At 37.5% G+C, this 24069-nt stretch overlaps 1 protein-coding gene across 1 annotated transcript in view; it reads right to left on the bottom strand.

Annotated features, from left to right (window-relative positions):
• The window catches only part of LOC131037217 (biogenesis of lysosome-related organelles complex 1 subunit 1), a 39458-nt gene extending 21475 nt beyond the window's left edge, over nt 1–17983 (bottom strand). The window contains exon 1 of the mRNA XM_057969285.2: nt 17692–17983. Coding sequence (XP_057825268.1) covers nt 17692–17770 — 79 coding nt within the window. The 5' untranslated portion in view covers nt 17771–17983. The remainder of the gene's footprint in view (nt 1–17691) is intronic.
• Between the last annotated feature and the right edge of the window lie 6086 nt (nt 17984–24069).

Here is a 24069-nt window from a genome sequence, read left to right as displayed (position 1 = left end):
AACTAACACTCCCTCTTAATTAGGAAGAAGAGAATATAATCAGAATATCGCTATCTTCCATCTTGCACAAAAGCAAAGAATGGATTACATAATCAGAACATAGTAGACTTCCATCTTGCACACAAGCAAAGAATGGAATTACATAATCAGAGGTCTTCCATCTTGCACACAAGCAAAGATTGTAATTACATACCAAAAGATCTTTTCATCTTGCACACAAGCAAAGACTGAAGCCACCTTACATTGCCCGTAGAGGGTGGTGAGGATCTTTTCTACCATCTTACATTGCCCACAGAGGATGGTAACAATTATTCTTCTCCCTGAGAAGACTACCACCTTACATTGCCCACAGAGGGTGGTTGATGCAACACAATGCCTTACTGGGGATGAGACTCCCTCTCAACCAAGGTCTCATTTTTTGAAATCCCAAGCCTATCTCTGAAGTACACAAACTTCACCTTGGATAGGGGCTTGGTGAGGATATCTGCAACCTGATCATCAGTATTGACATACTTCAGCTAAATAGCACCTCTTTGCACCATATCTCGAATGAAGTGATAATGAGTTTCCACATGTTTTGACTTGTCATGAAACACTGGATTGACAGACATCTTGATACAACTCTAATTATCACAATGTATAACTGTAGGTACCCAAGGTTGTCCAAACAACCTAGCAAGAAGCTTACGAAGCCACATTGCTTCTCTAGAAGCAACACTTACTGCAATATACTCGACTTCAGCAGTACTTAGTGCAACAGAGGATTGTTTTCTGCAAGCCCAAGAGATCACTACCGATCCTAAGGCTGAAACAAATGCCAGAAGTGTTTTTCCTATCTTTGACACTTCCAGCCCAATTTGCATCTGAATAACCTTCCAAGGTTATTGAAGTGTTAAGTGGATACTTCAGTCCATAACCAACTATGTCTCGCAAGTATCTTAGGATGTGCTTGGCTGCAACAAGATGAACATGTTTGGGCATGCTCATGAACTGGCTGAGAGCATTCACTGCATAGCATATGTCTGGTCTAGTGTTAACTAGATACATCAATGATCCAATCAACTGCCTGTACTCCGATGGATCTGCAAAATCAGAGTTAGCTACAGAAACACTTAACTTATTTAAGTTAGATTCCATAGGAGTAGACATAGGTTTACAATCCATCATTCTAAATCTTTTCAAAATATCAATAGTATACTTTCCTAGACTTAAAAAAAATTCGTTAGATCTTTGCCATACTTCTAGACCTAGAAAATAATACATTAGACCTAAGTCCTTCATTTCAAATTCTGAAGCTAATTCTTTCTTACATCTAATGATAAGTTCATCTTTACCAGTAAGAAATAAATCATCCACATATAGAACTACAATTAGCATTTCATCATTAGATATCTTAAAGTAGATGTTAGAGTCAGCATCATTTTTACAAAATCTTAAACTTAGCAAATACTTATCAATTCTTTCATACCAAGAACGAGGGGCCTGTTTGAGGCCACATAGAGCTTTCTTCAATCTGCACACATGAGTTTCTCTATCTTGAATCTCATAACCCTCGGGTTGTTCAATGTAGACTTCTTCCTCAATGACACCATTAAGGAAGGCAGTCTTAACATCCATTTGATGTAGCTTCCAAACTCTAGCTGCAGCAATAGCTATTATAGATCTAATAGAGGTATATCTAGCAACAAGAGCAAATGTTTCTTCATAGTCTATGCCTTCCTTTTGAAAAAACCAACGAGCTACAAATCTAGCCTTATATTTTTCAATACTACCATCAGCATTATGTTTAATTTTGAATAACAATTTAGAGGAAACAACAAATATACCTTTGGGTCTAGGCACAACGTCCTAGACATCATTCTTGATGATTGACTAATACTCTTCATCCATAGCAAGCTTCCAGGCATGATAGTTCAAGGCTTCTTCAACATTGCATGGCTCAAACTCAATAAGATTGCACATCTATGCAACGTAGTTGGAGAATACTTGAGGTCTCTTGGTTTCTCGGAAAGTGCCACTGGGAGCTGCAAATTTTTCAGCTTCTTGAAGGGTGTTTCTTACCCAAAGTGGCCTCTTTTTGCTAACAACAATGTCACTAGGTATATCAGCGGGATTCATAGGCTCCTGTGGATCATTATGTTCTTGAGGTGGAGGTTCAACAGACTCCCTCTGAATCTCAGGGTTAGTATCAACATTCATATCTTGATTGTCATTAACTTCATCAATAACAAGAGAACCTTTTGATTTCTTAAAGGCAATATCTTCTTCAAAAGTAACATCCCTACTTACCTCGACATACCTTTGACCTGGAATATAGATACTGAAGGCCTTGGAGGATTCATTGTATCCAACTAGCATGCCTTTCTTCCCGGAGGGCTCCAACTTGGTTCGTTTTTCCTTGGGCACATGAACATAAACAAGACTTCCAAAAATTCTTAAGTGACTAATGTCAGGTTTGAATCCTGTGAAGGCTTCTTCAGGAGTCATATTCTTTAGAACACAATGAGGACATCTATTCTGAATATATACTATTGTTCTAGAAGCCTCAGCCCATAGAAAGGTCTGCAAATCTTGATCATGAATCCTAGCCTTTGCAGCCTCAACAACTGTTCTATTCTTCCTTTCAGCAACTCCATTTTGCTGAGGATTGTATGGAACACAGAACTCCCTCTTAATTCATGTCTCAATACAAAAATCATGAAAGCTACCAGAGGTATACTCACCTCCATTGTCAGATCTTAAACATTTAATTCTTTTACGAGAGGTGTTTTCTGCCAATGCCTTAAACTCTTTAAATCTACTTAAGACTTCATTAGATTCTTTAGATTTCAAGAAGTAGATCCAAGTTTTCCTAGAGAAATCATCTATGAAGATTACATAATAAAGAAATCCACTAGGAGATGCTATAGAGATAGGACCACATAAATCAGAGTGAACAAGTTCTAGTTTATCTTTAGCGCTACTTTCACTTTTATGAAAAGGGCTTTTAACATTTTTACCTATAGCACAACATTTGCATGTATCATCATGAATTTGACTAAGTTTAGGCATACCTTTGACTAACTTTCCAAGGGAGGGAAGCACTTGATAGTGTAAGTGTCCAAGTCTTCTATGCCATAGCTCACAGGATTCGGAGCCTCATTAATGAAGGCTTGAACAAGGTTAGTAAAGAGCTTATATAAACTATCATATCTATTACCAATTACACGAGCAGATTTAAAACTAAATTTCTTAGACCAAGCAAGTACTTTTCCCTCAGAAAATGCAATTTGATAACCTTTATCTTCTAGAGTAGAAATGGAAATTAAGTTTCTTTTAATTCCAGGAACAAATAAGCTATCACTAAGGTGAAATGAAATACCAGAGTCTAAATTTAAAGTAGTGCCAGAATCTCTTACCGAATATCGAGTATCGTCACCAATTACCACATATAGACTGGTATCTTTTTCTACTAAGTCTAAAAGGTGATTGCGGTAACCTGTGATGTGTCTGGAAGCACCACTGTCAATCAGCCATGTGTTACTGTCTGTGGGTATGTTGCTTGACAAAGCAGAGATGAATAAGAAGTCATCATTTTGTTTTGAGACTTCATTTAGGTTGGCTTCTCTTTGCGTAGAATCATTCTGACATTCTTTAGCATAATGACCAAATTTGTCACATCTGAAACATCGAACACAAGAGATATCTCTTGGCTTCTTCCAAGAATGTTGAGAACTAGGTGGTTTGAAATCTCTATTTCTCTTGGGATAATACTTCTTCCAATTTCGACCTTTCTTGCATTGGGCTGCAAGCATGTGTTGATCATCTACTTGAGGACTTTTGAGTTGCCCCCTTGTGATAAGACGTGACTCTTCTTGAATGCAATCATTCTTAAGGTGATCAAGGGTAGGTAACTCAGTTCTACCACTTATGGTTTGAATAAAGGACTCCCATGAGTGTGGCAAACCATTTAGGGCAATCATAACAAGATCCTTGTCTTCCATGTTATGTCCAATTGAACCTAGCTGATTCTTTAACTCTGAAATCCTCATAAAATAAGACATAACAAAATCTTCTTTTGACATTTTGATATTAAGTAATTGTTGTCTTAAAGTAATTGCCCTACTGAGATTGTTAATTTCATAGGTACCTTGTAGATGACTGAATATTTCTCTTGCAGTAGTGAATGAGGCAATGGAGGTGACTAGGTGGTCTTTAATTGAATCAATAAGGAGTTTTCTGGCCTTGGCAGCATCCCTTTTGAATTGCTTTAGCTCAGCTGCATCCGTAGGTTCAGTTAGCTCTTTCGCTTCTATGAAGTGAAGATCTTCTTCCTCTAGAGCAACCATGATTCGAACCTTCCATGTAGCAAAGTTGAGATTTCCATCAAGCCCATCTTCAACTTTCAACCCCATTGACTTGACCTGTGAATGAGACAACAATCTGGAAATAAAAGAGTACTAAATTCTGAAATCTGAAAGTTGATCTAGCCTATAGCTTTGATACCATGTTGAATTTAGTCTTTTAGATTAATACAATACTCAGAAAATAGAGATTTATCTTAATTTCCAGATTAATATTAATTGTTGTTAGTGTTTAGGAATTTCCAGAATTAAGCAAAAGTAGAGAAATGAACAGAATAAACACACAACACACAAATACCCTGGGAAAACCTCCTAGGAGGAAAAACCCAGCAAGAAAGATCCTCAAATCTGATTATGCTTTAACACAATGTTCTAATTACAATACTTATCTCTGATTGTTGTCCAATCAGCAAGTTGTCAAGGTGATGTAGAGTGATGCCCTAGTTGTAGATGACCAAGACATCCATCAGCAGAAGATAACTTCAACAGGCTAAAGTAGCATATAACTAAATGTTCTTGCAGTTCACCAAGGAGCAGATTCGCCAAGTGTAGGAGGGCAGATCGCATTTAGGAGCAGAGCAGATCGCATTGTATGAGATATGAAATTGCTTTTTCTTCATTTTGATGCACCCACATATATATCTTCCTCTAGATGTAAAACCTTTAAAGTCGGCTTAGCATAAATAGAGTTTATTTATTACTTTAGCATGTTTCATAAAGCCACATCAAGTGGCGTGAGGATAGGGTCTGCCCTATTTGAAGTTGGCGTGTGAGAGAGGGCCCAGTCCTAGAGGTGGCGTGTGAAGGAAAAGGGCCCAGCCCTAAAGAGGGGCGTGAGGGAAAAGGGCCCAGCCCTAAAGAGCGGATTCCAATGTTGCCTTAGGCAATTGGAATCCACTCTTCTCCGTGATTACAACTAACAAGTATAAAGGAAAGCTACCTTTTAAATACTTCAATTGTGTGAAGATTGGGCACTTTGTTGTTAAGTGTCCTTATGGTAGAAATGACAAAGATGATGAAGAAGACTTCAAGAAGAAAAACAAAAATCAGTTTCATTAGAAGCAAAGAAATTCTTCAAAGAACAAGAAAAGTTTGCATATCAAAGAAGAAAGATATCACAAATTCAAAAGACAACGATGAGTATGAGTCTGATGCTGACAAATGTGAGACCTTATTCATGGCTGTTGGATCAATTACTGAAGATCAAAGTAATGATGTTTCATATGATGATGAAAGAGAGATTGGTCTTGAAGGTGAATTGTTATGTGCCTTAGATGAAATCAGAAGATTGAAGAAGAACAACAACAAGCAAAAGACTTCTACATTGGAAGAAAATGAAGCACTGAAGAAAGAACTTGAAGATTGTAATCAAATAATTATCACTCTAAAAGCTAAAGGTGAAGAGGCCAAGAAAAGAGAAGAGGTAATAAATTCTGAACTTCTGTCGAAATCTGAAGAGTATTTAAGTAAAGTAGTGGCTTTACGAAATGATTTTGAACAATTCAAAAGTCAAACTGAAAGAAGATTAAAATTTGTCAAGAGTTCTAATATGTTGGATGAAATGTTAGCTTGTCAAAGAGTAGACAAAAACAAATCTAGTTTGGATTTTGACGAAGGTCAAAGCTCTGGCACAAGTAATTCTTTCAATAAGAAGGATAATGATGATGGCTTTGTTGAAGTCCAAAGACAGAAAAGGTACCCACAATGGTTTCCTCCTACAAGAAGAGTGGTAATGAACAAGTTTTATCCCTATTTTTATGGTTATTGTAACTTCTGCAATTATTTTGGTCATAGAGCAATTGATCGTAGAGTTATATCAAGAAGGAGAACTTTGTTAGTAGAAATTCTTTTGATTCTTTAAAAGATTTCAGTGTGATCTGTTATAAATGTCAAAATATTGGTCACGTTGCAAGACAGTGTAATATGAGTTTTGCAAACTAGAGAAGGAATGGAAAAAAAAATCTGAATGATCCTGATAATTTGAATTATAAATGGTTGCAAATTGAGTAAACATGATGAATCCCTTGATGAATATCAGCCATAGTATAGGTTCCTGATAGGCAGTTTATTGTATCTCCCTGCATCAAGACCAGATATCATGCAAGAAGTCTATATAGTTGCTAGATTTCAATATGCTCCTAAAGTTTCTCATGTTAATGTTGTAAAAAGAATCTTTAGATATCTGAAAGGCACTGTGAAATATGGTTTATGGTATCAAGGACTAATGACTTCACTTTGATAGCTTATACTAATGCAGATTGGACAGGATGTATAGATGGCAGATGCAACACTAGTGGTGGTGCATTTTTTGGGGGAAATAAATTGGTTTCTTGGTTAAGCAAGAATCAGGAATCCATATCATTATCCACTGTTGAGGCCAAATATGTTGCTGCAGTTTCGTGTTGTACACAGGTTTTATGGATGAAACAGACAATCAAGGATATTAAGGTGGCCTGTGGTAAGCCTACTTCAATACTTTGTGACGATACTAGTTCATAGCAATAGAAACTCTTGCCATTCCTCCCTTAAAAATCATGCCCTACACATGTCCTTCATTCACTGCATTTTGGTCTACCGCTCTGGAATCTACCTACTTTACATTTCTATCTATGTTCAAATCTCTTGTTCAACTTTTCTCAACTTCTACAGCAAACTAATATGATTCTTCAACTGTTGTAATCCTCACCAGGCTCAAATCTTCTTGAGTGCTTGTTCTCAATGCATTAATATACCAAGCAACTTTCTCCTTGCTAGCTTCACTATCTCCAATTCTAATAATCATCTTATGGAATTCTTCCATGCACTCCTTCACTGACTTTCCTTTGCCTTAGGTGTTCAATCTCCTCAGTAGATCAAGCTCATAACCAGCAAGTATGAATTGATTCTTCAATTTTGTCACCATCCTATCCCATTTTATGATCCTTTCCTTTCCTCTCCTATTTTGAACTAATTGAACTTCCTTCCACCAAAGAGCAGCATATCCTTTCAACTTGGTTTTTGCAAAGCTCACTCTTTCCAAATCTTCAATTTCTTCATACTCAAAGTACTCTTCCATATCATTTATCCAATTAATTGATTCCTCAAGACTCAAATCATTCGCATATCAGAAATCTCAATTTTGGGTCTCTTACCTATTAGAATATTAAAATAATGTTAATTTTAGTATGAATGCTCAATAGTGTATATTCTATTTTAGTAAGATCTTCTACGATCTTCTCAGCAATTTCTTATTAGAAACTTGCTATTCTTGTAAATACTCTTGTATTAGTTATGAGCGTCTTGCTCATTCTGTAAATCAATCAATTCTTTGAAATCCATTGCGTATCTTGCACTATTTTATGGTATTAGGGCCTGAATAAAGAATTTGTGAATTCTTTTCCGAGATTTTTCGGGCCTCTTAGTTTTGCTGCAGATTTTCGAAAAAAATTTAAAAGTCCGTTTTGGACTGTGTTTATGCCGTGTAATGGGATTCTTCCTGTTTGCGTTTGTCTAGAGAGGGTTTTCGGCATTTTTCGGCGCGGTACAGACCCGCCATTTTTTCTGCAACCTGCAACTTGGTCAAACCAGCATTTTTTGACTTTCGGCTAGGGTTTTGACCCTCCAAATTCAGTCGAAAAAAATTTATAAGCACATATTCGTGGTGGGTTTTTCGAGATCTCAACTAGGTCATCGTTAGAATTTTTTGAGTGCCTCAATTTTTGCGCCTCGATTTTCGTGCCAGCGTATCCAAATTCCGACAGCAGATTCCTTTTGGGTTTTTCACAAGGATGTCTAGGTTGTCTTCGGATTTTTTTGGGTCAACCGAAAATTTTTTCTTGAAATTCGTGTCAGTTGTACTTCATTTTTTGAAGTCTGTACCTGCATCTGCCTCTGTTTCTGCAGTGGGATTCAAAAATTTTGAATTATGTGCCACCGCCTCTTCTCAGTTTTTTTCGTTTTCAATGCATTGGGAAATGTGCAAATGGCTTCTCTAACCAACCTGATGTTAGAAGGCAGTCAACACTTTAATGGCAATAATTACAACATCTGGAAACAGCGTATGTTGACCATTTTCGAATATAGGCGTCTTGACCAGCTTGTTTTGGGAAAAGAGCTTAGTCCTGCTACACCTAGTGCAGATCAAGATAAGTTTGATGAACGCAATCGGGAGGCAATTATGCTTCTCAAACTCTCTGTGACTGATGATCAGTTACCGCAGATTCCTTCTGGCAAGACAGCTTCTGACATCTGGAAGCATCTAAAGGAATTGCGTGAGACATCCGATAAGAGCCGAGCATTCTTTCTAAAGAATCAGTTGTTCTCCATCATGATGGACGAATGCATGTCCTTACAAGAACACCTCACAAGGATCAAGGACATTCGAGATCAGCTCGAAGCTATTGGTTGGACTATGGAGGAAGAAGACATGGTAGTAATCACTCTGAAAAGTCTTCCGAAATCGTATGAACACTTCATTGAGACCCTCAATATTACTTCAACTAATGTTGACCTGAAGTTTTCAAAATTGTGCACCAAACTTCTGCAGCAGGATCGCTGGAAACAACAGTTTGGTAGTAGTACTACGTCAGCCTCCTCGGAAAATGCCTTTACAGCCAAATCCTTTCACAAGGATAAAGGCAAATTTCAGTCCTCTCAGCCTTTTCAGCAGAAAGGCTCTTCTCAGACACAGGATGATGCTAAGAAGAAGAATGTGCAGTGCAATTACTATCACAAGTATGGCCACATGAAGAAAGATTGTCGTCAGAGGCTCGCTTCTGAACAAAAGAAGCAGGGAGGGTCACACCAAAAGGCGCATGTTGCTGAACATTCCGAGCAGAAGGAATCTACCTTTTATGCCTTTATGGCTAAGAGGTCTTCGGATCATGCCAGGTCTTCTGCTTGGTACATCGACTCTGGTGTGTCACGTCACTTTTCTCATCGGCGTGACTGGTTTACAGACTTCTCATCTTTCAGTGATTCCGTTGTATTCGGCGGAGGTGAGGAGTATACAATTGTTGGCAGAGGCACTGTTCAGATACAGTCTGGTGGCAGGAATCTCATCTTCTTGAATGTGTACTATGTTCCTGGTATGGAACTTAATCTGCTCTCTGTCAGTCAGATTATGAGGAATTCTCCTCAACTAGATGTGGTGTTTAGTGCTCACAAGTGTTCCATCATTGATCGGGAGACTCGTCTTACTGTTGTTGTTGGTCTAGAGGATCATGGCCTATACAGGCTTCTTGACACTGGTGATTCTCCTGAAGTGGCTCTGGTAGCTCGTGTTTCTCCTCTCAGCACTTTGTGGCATCAAAGATATGGACATCTCAACATTCAATATCTCTCTCAGCTATCTCGGGAGGGACTTGTTTCAGGGTTACCTGATATTCAAACTCAGCATCTTGGAGTATGTGTCGCCTGTCAAGCTGGCAAACAACATCAGACTTCATTCACACATGGAGAGTCTTGGCACGCATCTAAGGTACTTCAATTACTTCATGCTGATATTTGTGGTTCTATGAATACATCTTTTGTTACTGGTCGCAAATACTTTTTGCTTATTGTAGATGATTTTAGTAGAAAGATGTGGGTGTACTTTCTTAAACACAAATCAGATGTATTTAGTATCTTTCAAAAGTTTAAGTCCTTAGTTGAAAAAGAGTCTAGATGTAGCATCGTTACTCTTAGGACAGATAACGGGGGGAATTTTGTTCTTCTGCATTCTCCAACTTCTGTGATACCCATGGCATCAAACACTAGTTGACTACACCCTACACTCCTCAGCAAAACAGTGTTGTCGAGCATCGCAATCGTACGGTTGTTGAGATGGCTCGCTCAATGTTACAACACAGGAGTGTTCCGAATAAGTATTGGGCTGAAGCAGTGTTTACTGTTGTCTACCTCCTTAACCGTTCCCCTACTCGGACTGTTAAGGGGAAGACTCCAGAAGAGGTTTGGTCTGGTCGGAAGCCTAAGATCAGCCACCTGAAGGTTTTTGGCTCTATTGCCTATGTTTGGATTCCAGATGCTAAGCGCTCCAAGTTGGATTCCAAAAGTCAAAAACTCATGATGACAGGATACAGTGATCACCATAAGGCCTACAGACTGATAGATATAGACACTGAACGTCTTATCTTCAGTCGTGATGTTGTATTTGATGAAGACAGAGGATTCTTTCAGTCCCCTTCTTCTGAGCAGTGTTCTGAGGATCAGCCTCACAATGTTCTTCTTCCATTAGGTTCGCCTGATGGGCAGGATGATGCAGAATCCATTTTCGATGATGCACTACCTGAGTTCCCTCCGGAGAATAATCCTCCTCCTGCTGCTCCTGTTCCTGATCCTGAGCCTCTTCCAGCTCCTCCAGATGTTAGCACTTCTACTCTTCGGCCTAAATGGTGGGCCAAGACCATTGGTGATCTCAGGGATACTGAGCTCATTGAGGGTAGAACCTCCCGTAATTAAAGCAAACAGGAGCATACAGTCAATTTTGCTCTCATGGCTAACATACACAGTGTTTTTGAGCCTCAGACATATTCAGAGGCTAAAGGTATACCTGAGTGGGAACAGGCTATGGAAGCTGAGTTCCAGAGTCTTCAAAAGAATCACACTTGGGCTCTTTCTGATCTTCCTTCAGGGAAGAAGCCCATTAGCTGCAAATGGGTGTACAAAGTAAAATACAAAGTTGATGGAACCCTAGACAAGTATAAGGCTCGTCTTGTTGCTCGTGGGTTCTCACAGAAAGAAGGCATTGACTACGAGGAGACTTTTGCTCCTACAGCCAAAATGAGTACCATACAACTCGTTCTTGCCTTGGAAGCCCAGTTCAGTTGGAAAGTCCATCAAATGGATGTCAAGAGTGCTTTTCTGAATGGTGACTTACAGGAAGAAGTCTACATGACGCAACCCCTAGGATTCAAGGTTGCTGGTCAAGAACAGAAGGTCCGTAGACTAGTCAAAGCACTCTATGGTTTGAAACAAGCTCCTCGGGCTTGGTACATGAAAATTGATAAGTACCTGACAGATCATGGTTTTCAGTGGAGTCCATCTGATGCAAACCTGTATATCAAGCATACTAGTAATGATGTTCTGTTTGTGTTGTCTATGTGGATGACTTAATCATTACTGGTAGTTCAGCACATTTGATCACTGGGATCAAACAGGATTTGTGCCGCACCTTTGATATGACAGATTTGGGACTTCTACATTACTGCTTAGGAGTTGAAGTCTGGTAGACTGAGAACAGTATCTTTCTCTCTCAGTCCAAGTATGCCAGAAGTCTTGTGGACAGGTTCAAAATGCAAGATTGCAAACCTGCCTCTACTCCTATGGAACCCGGGCTCAAACTTTCAGCTCAATCATCTTCACTAGTTGTGGATGAATCTTTGTTCAAGCAACTAGTGGGCAGCCTCATCTATCTTACTGCCACTAGACCTGACATCAGTTTTGCAGTGAGCTACATTTCACGCTTTATGACAGCTCCCAAGGCTGATCATTGGATAGCAGCAAAGCGTGTGTTGCGCTATGTGAGTGGCACTCCTGATTATGGACTTCTGTACACTCGGAGTTCTGATCCTACACTCAGTGGTTACACAGATTCTGACTGGGCAGGTTCGGTTGATGACCGTAAATCTACAGCAGGGTATGTGTTTAGTTTAGGATCTGGTGTTGTCACATGGACTAGTAAGAAGCAGCAGGCAGTGGCTCTCTCCTCGACAGAAACAGAGTATCGAGGAGCAGTTAAGGCATCTTGTGAGGCGGTTTGGCTTCGATGAATGCTTGCGGATATGCATGTCTCCCAGGCAGGTCCAACTCCCTTGTTCTGTGATAATCAAGGAGTGCTCAAACTCGCCAAGAATCCAGTCTTCCATGAAAGAACCAAGCATGTGGAAACTCATTGTCACTATATTCAACAACTGGTTGAAGACAGATCTATCCAGTTGCTGTATGTTCCTCCCTCGGAGCAGCCAGCAGACATCTTCACCAAGCCCCTTGGTCCTGATAAATTTGTAAAATTCAGGGGGTCTATAGGTGTAGTTAATAGATTGAGCATTAAGGGAGGGTATTAGAATATTAAAATAATGTTAATTTTAGTATTAATGCTCTGAGCCAGGTGCGGGGCCCCCTACTATTCTATGGGGCATTTCGAGAATCACCAGTAGCTGATCCACCAGGGGAACTCTTACCTTCTAGACGATAAGGTAAGCAACAGAGACAGATCGAGTTGACTCAGCAGCAGGAATTGATGAAGTATCGGTTGAATCGAAACTCGTATATTCTATTTTAGTAAGATCTTCTACGATCTTCTCAGCAGTTTCTTATTAGAAACTTGTTATTCTTGTAAATACTCTTGTATTATTTATGAGCGTCTTGCTCATTCTGTAAATCAATCAATTCTTTGAAATCCATTGCATGTCTCGCACTGTTTTATTACCAATCTTGGAAATAGCTTTCAACATTTTGATCTGATATGATTCTTCCTCTTATAGGTTTTTGTCATCCTGATCTACAATTTGGGTTCCAAATTCATCGTTGTCACTTTCATCCTCATGGCTAGGGTTTAGACCTCTTTTCCTATCTTCTTCTACAACACCCAATCAGATCTTTAGTGTCCTCGTCATGTCTAACATTTCTTCCTGTAGCGTCCTAAAATTGCGACACTTGCAATTTCGACCGCATTTGGGTCTTCACGATGGCGACGCAACACTAAACCTGAATGGAGACCCCGAAACTTGCTCATGACACCAAAAACTGCATTTTTCCAGCACCCTGGCCTGATCCGCCTTGCACCCTGCTGTCCCGGGAGGTGGGACCAGAGCGCCCAGCGCCCTGGTCCCCCAGGACCATGGCGCCCAGTGCCCTAGTCCCTGGCCCTATTTTGGGCCCGGTCTCCTATGGGACTTCGGGCCTTGTTGTTTGCAAATTGGAAAATAACATTTCCTAGTCGGCCTAAGGTCGGGAAAATCAGTCTTTTAACCCTAATTGGCAAGTATATAAACTACTTTTCCTCTCTCATTTGGGAGGGAGGATGAAAAAAGGTGAAAACGATATTCAAACATTCAAGCATTCAAGCATTCCTTCAAGCAATTGATCATTCTAAGTCTCCATTCAAGGCTAAGTGTTGCATTCAAGACAAGGATTCAACCATTGAAGAGGAGATCACTTACAACACATTACATGCTACAACATACAACATACAACAAACAACAACATCTATACCTTCGCATATAAGGATACAAACATCCTTACAACAAGGTACTAGTACTTGTTTTACATTACATTTACAGCATTTCTCATTTCTTGGTTAATTCCAAAACCGAGGTTTGACCTAAGGGCAAACCCCTAATCCCTAACCCCCCAATCGTCTTCGCTTTTCTGTGTGTAGGTTGCAGGTACGCGGCTGAAATTGAAGATCTGGAATCCTTGTGCAAAGACGAACAGATCCCCCTTCGTTTCGCGGATTTTTTGGAGGACCGTGTGCACGCCGAGCGCCATCGTCCCGTCAACTTTTGCTCAAATTTGCAGGACAGCGTCGTCTTGACATTTTACTGCTAATTCCAGGTCCGCAGCTTCATCCTATATCCCTAACTCAGTTTATAAGCGAATCTTTCTCACTTTCTATGCATTCCTAGTTCAATCTTTCCATCTACATTCTTTACAAAAGAGGGTATCCTTGCTATCACAACCCTTGAAACTCATATAGAATCCAATCTTGCATTGCGTGGGATTGGATCTTGTGGGTTTCAACCCCTCTTTTTAATGTAAAGTCCCTCCTAAGTGAAAACCATCAACCCTAGTGACTCTCCCTTCTCCCTCCTCGGAGTTGGGGAGGGGAGAACGACTAGGGTTTGATTTTTCCGCTTTACACTTCCATTCTTCTAGCAACATTTGTCATACAAGGAATTCTATTTGGTGGCATCTTTCCACAAATCTGGTGCAACTACCTTAAGTCAGCAGTCTACCTACAAGGTTGCAACTGCCTTACAGTCAACCCTTTGTTGAAGCACTTGCAGGTTGCCTCAAGTTGGCAATCTATTCACCTTTGGATCTCTCTACAATACACTCCCAACAGATCAAAACTTTCTCTAATACCACCAACCGCAATCACAAATGGAGAGTCTAGAGAAAGGACTATCTGACCACGTAGCTTAGAGTTGACACAACACAATTAATACATAATAACAAAAAGAATTCTTATCGATTCAATATCACATAGTGATAACAATTCTCTCATTGACCTACTACATGCGGATTACAGATACAGATTGGCTCACAAGCCACCACAAGCTTATTACTAGCTTATATGCTAAGATGCAACAATAGTACTATCACTCTACTATCATCACTAGCTAATTTGCTAACTACTATCCTCCTAAGATCAATTCTTCATTAGCTGCTCACTAAATGAATTCCAAAGGTAATTATATATCAGCTCCAATCTTTGAGAATGATCCACATCAACTACAAGGGATTCCAAATCTTGATGCCAATGCAACACATAAGTTGGCCAAAATCTGTTGATGAAGCATTGGTTGTTGAAGAAACCTAATGTGGTTCCAGCTGAAAGTCTCTCTAGTCCCATACTACCTTAAGATATGCTGGGTTGAATGCTACAAAGCATTTAAGACTTACACAAACCTCACCTAACGACTCTAAGTGTTAACTGTTGTGATCTTCTAACAATGAAAAATTTCTAATCTGATCCAAAACTCTTGAGAATGTTGATTCTCTGCCACGAGCTGAAAGAAAATTATGTGGTGAAATGTAGTAAGTTGTATTGGTATGCTCCTACATCAATGCAACCAGCATCAATAGTTTCCAATCCCTTTGCAATGAGAACAAACTGCCTTTTACAGCAAAAAGCATCAAAACCTAATATAAAATCAGTCAGCCTAGTTCATTATACAATCAATGGTATTTTACACATGTTAAAAGTTTTGGGTAGGATAATTTAATCCTTTGACCCATGACAACCTCAAGATCCTACACAAGAAATAATATACAAGTTTCAAGGAAAGTTGACTTTTAGTGGTTCCTCATTCATAAGATAGAATTAAAATTTACTGCAAGTCCCTCGACATCAATTCTTGGACTTGAAAAGTCAAATTTGAATTTAAAATGAACTGCAGCTTAAATCATCCGTGTCGTCGTCAAATACATCTTCTACTATCAACCTGTCCTTCTCAACTTCCCTTTTTGTATACTCCATTAGCATTCTGAAAGTTGAATTAAGTAGATCCTAATTAGGTTTCTTCAAGACAAAATACTTGAAATGCTTTGTCTCATATACCTTCAAAGATGAACTCTATTTTACTTTTCTTTTCCTCCCATTATTTTCAAATGCCCTTGAGGCTGCTTTGATTTTCATTAGAGGGCGCATTAAGTCTACACTGAAGTTATAAGGGGAAGCTTCCAATCCAATTATCCAGACTTTCTTCAATTTGTTTTCCATGTCCTCAACAATCAATTCACCTTCCAAGTAGAGAATATGTCCCAACAACAATTCTAGCACTTCTTGAATATCACATTCTACGTCAAAAATGTCCTTCAAATCATTTAGTGCATTGATGGCCTTCCCTACAACATCATCTCTAAACTAAATAGGATCCAACTACAGGAAAGGTTGATCTACCAATCTATCATCCAATATTTTCTCTTTTATTAACACTTTGGGATCCATGGAACACAATGGCTTTGCCATTGGTAGGTTATATCCATTAGTGACCATTTTCTCTTGACATTCATCCATAAGATTTTGTACCTTCTTCTTCAACCCTTGGAATTGTATCCTAGAGGTGATTGCTTCTTCTATTACTTTGCATCTGTGATCATAAAGAATGATTATCCAATACTCCATGGTTTTAATTACACAATTCATCTTTGCCAAGGTTAAGGCTTCCCTTTGTGGAATTATGAAAAGAGGAGTTATGGGTCGATCTATTGCTTGCAACAAAGCAGCTAGTTGCTTGATGTAAGTGTTCAGCTTTGCAATTTGCTCTGTCTTGGTCTTTTGGTTTTTCTTCATTCTAGGGACCACAGTGGGCACAATTGTTTGAACTTCTTGAATTTCTTACTCTCTGGTGGGCTGGCTCAAGTTGACAGTAGTTATTTGGTAAACTTCAACTCTCAATTCTATCTATCCTTGTCCACTAGAAGAGTAGCTATTTCAGCTATCCAAGCTCCTGAAGATGTGATAGCTGATAAAGTTCTTGTCTTCCTTTTAGCCCTTGGAGCTTCTATCATTGCCATGACACTAGATAAATTCTTAAAGGCTGATTTGACAATAGGTTGTCTACTTTGGATATTTACATCTAACCATACTGGAACCAGTGAGAAATATCCACCACTTGTTGTGAAGGAGAAACTGAGGCTTGTTGTTGCTGTTGTTGTAAAGGGACATCCTATTGGCCTGGTTGTAGCTGTTTTAATTACAGCTCCATCTTATCTAGGAGTGCATCTCCTTCAGCAAGCTCTTGCTCAGTCATAGTTCGTATGTTTGCTCAATAGGAGCTGCTTCCTGAGTCTCTTTGTACTACTTCTGACCATGTAAGCGGAGCTGTTTAATCACTTTGATCGTTAATTGTTTGTTCTTCACATGTTTGATCAACTTGGAGACTTTCCTCCTCACTTAATTCTACTTCTTCCACTTGTCTTTTCTGTTATGAGCTTTGAGGATCAATGGTTTTAACTTTCAACCTGCTGAAGTACCTCTGGTTGCACCTCTTCCTCCTCTGCAGCTGATCGAGATAACAAATAACTACATTATGGCATTTATAAAGCAAACCTTTCAACTTTGTTGTAAATATGTCAGAACTATGATGACTTTTTATGTAGATATTTTACTCATAACTGCATACACCTGCAGGGACTCCAAGCGCTTTGTTTTTTTAATAATACACTAGAGTATTTATGGTATATTATTGTATTTTTTAATTATCTACCCATGAATCTTCCTTTTTTTTCCATATTTGAGATCCACCGTACTGAAGGTTTCATACAGAATCTGCTACATTGGTTAGAGCTAAGGATGACAATAAGAGCTAGGTCTAGGATTAAATCTAAGAGATGGGCTAGGGTTAAATATAAGAGAAGGGTAAGGGTTATATGAATGAGAATTACATATTAAAATTAACATTACAATTAAAGCAAAGAACCAGGGCTAGATTTACAACGAAAACGTAGGGTTACAGTTAAAGACAAGCCCAGGATTGGATCAGCATAATTAAACAATATTTCAGAATTCGGATTCTTGAGTACAGTGATTTTTTAGCTATCATTCCGAAAATGACAAATCATTACTTAAACGATAACCAACAAGGAAAAAGAAAAAGCTATAAATTCAATGTTATAAAAAGGATGAAAAAATAATATGTACCTATTTGATCTCGGCGCTGTGCATTAGACTTCGAATAGTCATTCATCATTTCGACTAGTGCTAACTCCAAGCTCGCCATTTTTCTGTTTTATTTCCCTTAACCGGGTTCGAATCTCCGAAGTATACTGGGCGCAAAACAGTAATTATGGAATGTGAAATTCTTTTGGTCCGTCGCGTAATGTTCGAGATTTGTCTGAAGAGATACTACGCTCTTAAAAAAATTGAATATTTATAAGTTTTTGGCTCTGCACAGATGAGATCCATTGTCCGTGCACCTTATTATTATCGAGATGTTATGCCTTCATTATTTTATTTTTTTAAAACTAATGGAGATATTTTTTTTAAATATTAAAAAGCAAAATAATAATTATATGTAGAAGCCGACAAATTGCTGCCAATTAATCCTAATAAATATTACAGTAGTTCAAAAGGTTCAAGAAAAGGACTGAAATAAGAATAGCTTCAAATGAGCATAAATCTATTATAAAAGAGGATAATCAAATTAACAATTGAAATTTGATCTTATTTACATGATGGTTGATATATTTATGTTCTTTGGGATGCCCTTCATTTAAGAACACAAAAAAATAATTTGGAAAATAATATCAAAGTAAAATTCTCACATATATTTCCTAATGAATATTATGGTTTGAAAAAATAGCCAAGCATCTATTTTTTCATATGTTAAGTAAAATAATCTATCTCGTAGGATTAGCAATAATGTTATTTTGAAGGCCTAAGTGTAATTCCCCGCCAAGGAATCCCTTGAGGACATGCCAAGAAAGCGTGGAATAAGATATTTTAAAATAATTAAGATAAACATTAACCAAAACACCAACCAACCAAAGAAAAGCTTGGAACACCTTAGGAATGATCCAAGGGCATTCGACCCTTATAAGACCTCACTAGACGATCTCAACCATCTCCTTGATCCTAGGTGTGACAATCAGCATCCTACAAACAAAGGCACATAAATTAATGCAATTAACACCCTAAATTTTCACTAACAATGCAAATGAACCACCTCATAGGTTCCCTAGACTCACTAAGATCCAACGAGCAACTTCCATGTACAAGGTTTGCCTATTTAGGGCTTGGAAAAGCTTTATGTTAAAGGTATGAGGAGACTAGTGCCCGGAGTGGACTAGGGCACCCATTTGGAACACTAGCACCCTAGGATGACACTAGCATGGTGCGCTAGTGTTCTTGGTAGAACCTATTAACAATCTCTCGCACCGGTGTCCCTTTGACATGTAAATCTCCAAGGCAATGAGCAATCCAAAAGTAGGGATTTACCTCCCAAACACCACGAACAAAATGGGTATAGCTAGAGGTGCCAACGAAAACTCGAGAACATAAAAACAGTAAGAGAAGTTAGGGGAAGAAATAAGAAAATGCCTTCCCACAACACTAGACACTTTCAACACACAAAAGGAGAGGCTAGAGAGGTGCATAACCTCATATGGACATAAAAAATGACATAACATGACATAGAAGGACACTAGAAGTTAGGACGATGACATGAGGGATCTATAATACCGTCTAAGATGACTCTAATGCATATAGATTCATTTTAAAACCCAAAACAGAATTCCTGCATTCATTTTAACCATTTTACGACATTCAAAATGGAAAGAAAGGATGCAAGATTTTGTGTGCTCGGTACTAACACCAAAACACACACAAACTACACTAATCATTCTCATTTACATTTCATCATAACTCTTGCTTAAATAAGGTCCGATATACAATAATAAAAATAGCATAGCATAAGACACAAGGTCCTTGAATTATATATTTGCAATAATTGAAATAACTTGATAGCATGTAAGGAAAAGTGAGAAGAGTGAGTCCAATGTCGACTGTAATGCCAAAGCCTCTGGTCCCCAACAGTGATTTACACACCACCCAACCATGTGGAACATATAGGTCCACCCCATCATGCTATGGTGATAATCACATGGCCCAAACACAACAATCAAAGCATACACATGGGGAGGGAGAGAGGATTGCACACACACCAAACACAAAGTATACACAGCATGCAATATCATGGAGAAAACACAAAAATGGAAAGGTTCATACTACATCTCTCAGGTGCTACTCAAGCTAGACTAGGACTTAGATGCTAGAGTGCTAGTTAGGGAGTGTCGTTGTATGAACATGAAGAGATGGCCTCATGCAAAACCTAGTACCCTCCCATATGGATGAGGATACTTGAACATACACAATTTGACGCTCCAATAGTAGACATGTCTTTTGAATTCATCCTTAGTCTTTACAAGTGCTCAAGGAATGCAAGGGGCATCCATTATCTTGATTAGTTTATTACCCGTGTTTCATTAATTATCACTTAATTAAATGACTCCTCACATGTGATTGTATGTGTGCCACTTTGGGTCGGGGACACATTGGGAACCACTCCCTTAACCCACTCTAGCACTTGATCCTAAGCTCATCATGTTCTTCGTGAACATAGGATGAAACCAAAATCAAATAATACAACTCTCACATTTACAACTTTTCACCACATTGGCATAATTTCTCAACCCTAAATAATGACATGAAAGAGAATCTAAATTGATCCAAATTCAAAATACATACAATATACCTAGCATTCAACATTATAATCTATCAAGTTTAACAATAATTATATCACTTTCTCCTTCACCAAAAACCAGGAAAAAAAACAAAACCTCCATTAAAATAGCTCCAAAAATTCTTAAAAATTTAAATTTCAAAAATTTAAAATCAAAGAATACCATTTTGGTCCTTAGATTCCCAACACCCCATTTCTATCATAAAATAAACAGTTTACCCATTCTAGAGAAAATTGGGCAAGGTAATGACATAAAATATAAAATTCTCAAAAATTTCTCATTACAAAAGAAATAATAATCCAAATGAATTGATTTTAACAAATCAAATGTTTATTCTAACAATTCAAATCATTTACAAGCTACTAGGAAACAAAAATAAAGATAAAAGAGGGAGAAATGAGGTTATTAGCTCAAGTTTGATCCAAATTTGAAACTTCAAAATCTCCCAACGCACCAAAGAAGATCTCAAATCCACAGAGCAGCAAAACCCCTCCCAAATCCTACTCTATTGCAACAATTCTCATTCAAATCCCTTCACAAATGACTTCCCAATTCAAATTCCAAATCTCATGCACAAAGAGGGTTTAGTGCACTCCAAAATCTCGAAAATCAACTAAGTATGAAATGAACTAATTTCCCGGGCTATAAAACCTAATTTACATTTTCCTTTTTTTAAATAAAATAAATAAATAATACTTTTTAATCCCTAGTTATGTTTATTTTACCCTAATTATGCAATGCATTTGACAATGAATTTACATAAGCCCTTGTATTGATTTTAACATATCAAATTATCATTTCAAACCATAAAATTCATTTCCACATTAAATTTTATAAAAAATGCAAATTAACACAAAGGTGGACAACATGCAAGAGGAGCCACATCGAGAATGGTAGATGGAGCTATCACAAGTTCCAAACAAGGACCATGCTCTAATGACAAGTTACTTTGTTCGTTACTTGGAGCTAGCATTAATGCTTTTGAAAATTTTGCAAATAAGTCATTGTCAACGTCAACATATTCATATCCATCATTAGAAATATTAGGATCAATATTTTCACCATTAAGAGAATTTTAACCTATTTCTTCATCAAGATTAATAAGAATAGGAGCTCTAATAGGAATAGAACTTGAACCATCATTTTCCTTAAGCATTTTGCGTCTTGGAGAATTAGGTTGAACATCTTGTGTAGGAGAAAATGGAATCATGTCAGCAGTTGGTGTTTTAAGAGAAGAAATGGTTTGGGAAGCAATTTCATGAGCTCTAACACGACGTCTTTGTCGGCATTCTCTCACGCAACAGTTTCGTCTCGTCTTGTCTGAAGGTCGAGGAGGGTTAGGTTCATTAGGTATAGGCTTTGTCTCTTCTTTTAGGGAAGGAAGAGTGGGTTGAGGTCTTTTAGGTTGGACAATGGGAGAGGCCGATCGTTTCTCTATATAAGATGAAGGAGGAGGAACTGCACCATATAAAGGAGGAATAGGAGGTGTTGGAAGGAGACTGTGTCCATCGTGAGGTGGAGGGATAGGGCTAACCTTAGGAGGGATAGTTTGTTGTTTAGGAGGAAGAATTTTTCTACCTTTGGGAGGAAGAGGAGACTCGTCCATAGGAGAAGGAGTAGATTTTTCTTTAGGAAGAATAGTATCTCTTTTCTTGGGTGAAAGGATACTCTTCTCTTTAGGAGAAGGAATAGATGCTTCTTTGGGAAAAAAAATTATTTCTTTCCTTAGGAGGAAGAACAATCTTATCCTCAAGAAGGGGTATATGATCATCAAGAGGAATGCTAAGTGTTGGATTTCTAGGTTGATTCAAGGATAAAATCATTTCATTTTTCTAGTTTTGATATGATATAAAGAGACCAACGCTTCTAGGTTCAAGAGGCTTGAATTGTTCGGACCAAAAATAATTAAGACAAACATCTCCATGCCTCGGTGTAGGTTGAAATAGGCTATGATTAACAGTTGTGATTTTACCATTATGAGGAAATTTCAAACACTTGTGAATAGTAAAAGCGACCGCTTTCATGGAAGAGAGCCAAGGATGTCCCAACTTTACACGAAATTGATCAGATGTAGGAATGATAACAAATTTAACATCTAAGCATTTAGTGCCAACATCAATAGGAAGTGTTATAGAACCAATAGTAGGACAAGGGAAGCCATCAAAAACTTTAATTATCACATTAACCATGCAAGCAAGATCAATAAGGACTCCTCTAGCGAGTATACCTTTGATTTTTGTACTTATGTAGAATGGGCCATCAGGTGCCTTAATGGTCTCACTAGGATCAAATGTTATGCACAAATCCTTAGGAGGTTCTTGTTGATTTACAAGGTTCACCACATTATTAGATTCAAGGGTAAAAGAACAAAGTTGTGTCACACTTTAATAAAGGAAATGACCAATGTCAATTTAGCTTTTTAAATTGAATCAGTAAAAAGAGAAATATATGCTTTGAGTTTTGAAATGATGTAAACTAATAATCTGTATATTTTCTTGTTTATTTTATGTTTGTAATTTTAAAAAAAAATTAAAAAACATTTGAATATACTTTCTTATAAAGTAAACACTATAATTTAGTTGTTGATAAAATGTTGAAATTAAAGTTACACGAGGCGTCACACTTTATATAGTAAATTTTACCTTTTTTCTTCAATTTTTTTTGTGTATATTGATAACTTCAAACTTTAGTGTAAAAGTATATTTTAAACTATTTTTTAAGTTGTAATACCCTAAAAATGGTCACCTAAACCATGGGCCCCTAATCTCGACTACATCACCAAGGTCTTAACCAAAGGTAATTAAATCAATCATGAGCAATTAATTAATTAATTTCTAAATCATCAATGTCACATGGTAAATAGATCATTCTATATTAGTTAAATATTTATTTAATTAATTAATCATTCCAAGTAAATCATTTTAATCAATTGTCCTATTTATTTAATTAAATATCCTAGCATATTTAATTAATAAATCCATTTGCCATTAAATCATTAAAAATGAATTAATTTGCAATAAAAGAATTAAATTTGGAAAAAGAAATCAAAAAGTAATTAAATTGAAAAATCTCAAAAAAACAATTAAATCAATTAAATCAATTAAATAACAAAATTGGATAAAAATATAGAATAAATCAGTTTTTCTGATTTTATCTTAAATTTAGTTCAATTTCCTTTAAAGCTGAGAAAAGCAGCCAATCACATTAATTCACCTAGATTGTGCTTCCTCTTGGAAAATCTCTGTCGCTCATCATTAATCGATCTTGATCGTTGGTCTTTCTCTAGATTTTCTATAAATTCGGACTCTCATCTCTCATTCAAAAAAACCTTAGAGATATATTGTTATTATGTTGTTTTTGCTCTAGGATCATTGAGATTTTGTGCATTGAGAATATTACATCTTAGTTTATTGCATATTAGTTTAATCATGATTGCTTTAATTCATCTAGCCCAATAATTCACTCATCTAGCTTAATCTTGCATCCATTTAGCTCAATTTTGTGCTCATATAGATTAAATCCTTCATTTAGGTGTCGTCTAGTCACTAGTGTTGCATAAAGAAATCTGAGAGCAAGACTAAAACTCACATCTACTAGAAGGCAATAGGTCGCTTTGTAATGGTTTTATTATTCATTGATTATTAATTTACTAACCATGCATCTAATGACTTATTGAAGTGTTGTGTATCCAGATATAGAAATAGGTCAACTTTTCACACACACATATGTATATATATTTTTTCAATAAATTTGAAAAGTTGTATTTACTGAAATATAA

This window comes from Cryptomeria japonica, chromosome 3, assembly GCF_030272615.1.
Source record: "Cryptomeria japonica chromosome 3, Sugi_1.0, whole genome shotgun sequence".
Taxonomy (NCBI): Eukaryota; Viridiplantae; Streptophyta; class Pinopsida; order Cupressales; family Cupressaceae; genus Cryptomeria; species Cryptomeria japonica.
The sequence above is the reverse complement of the archived record's forward strand: the minus strand, read 5'-3'. Positions and strand labels throughout refer to the sequence as shown.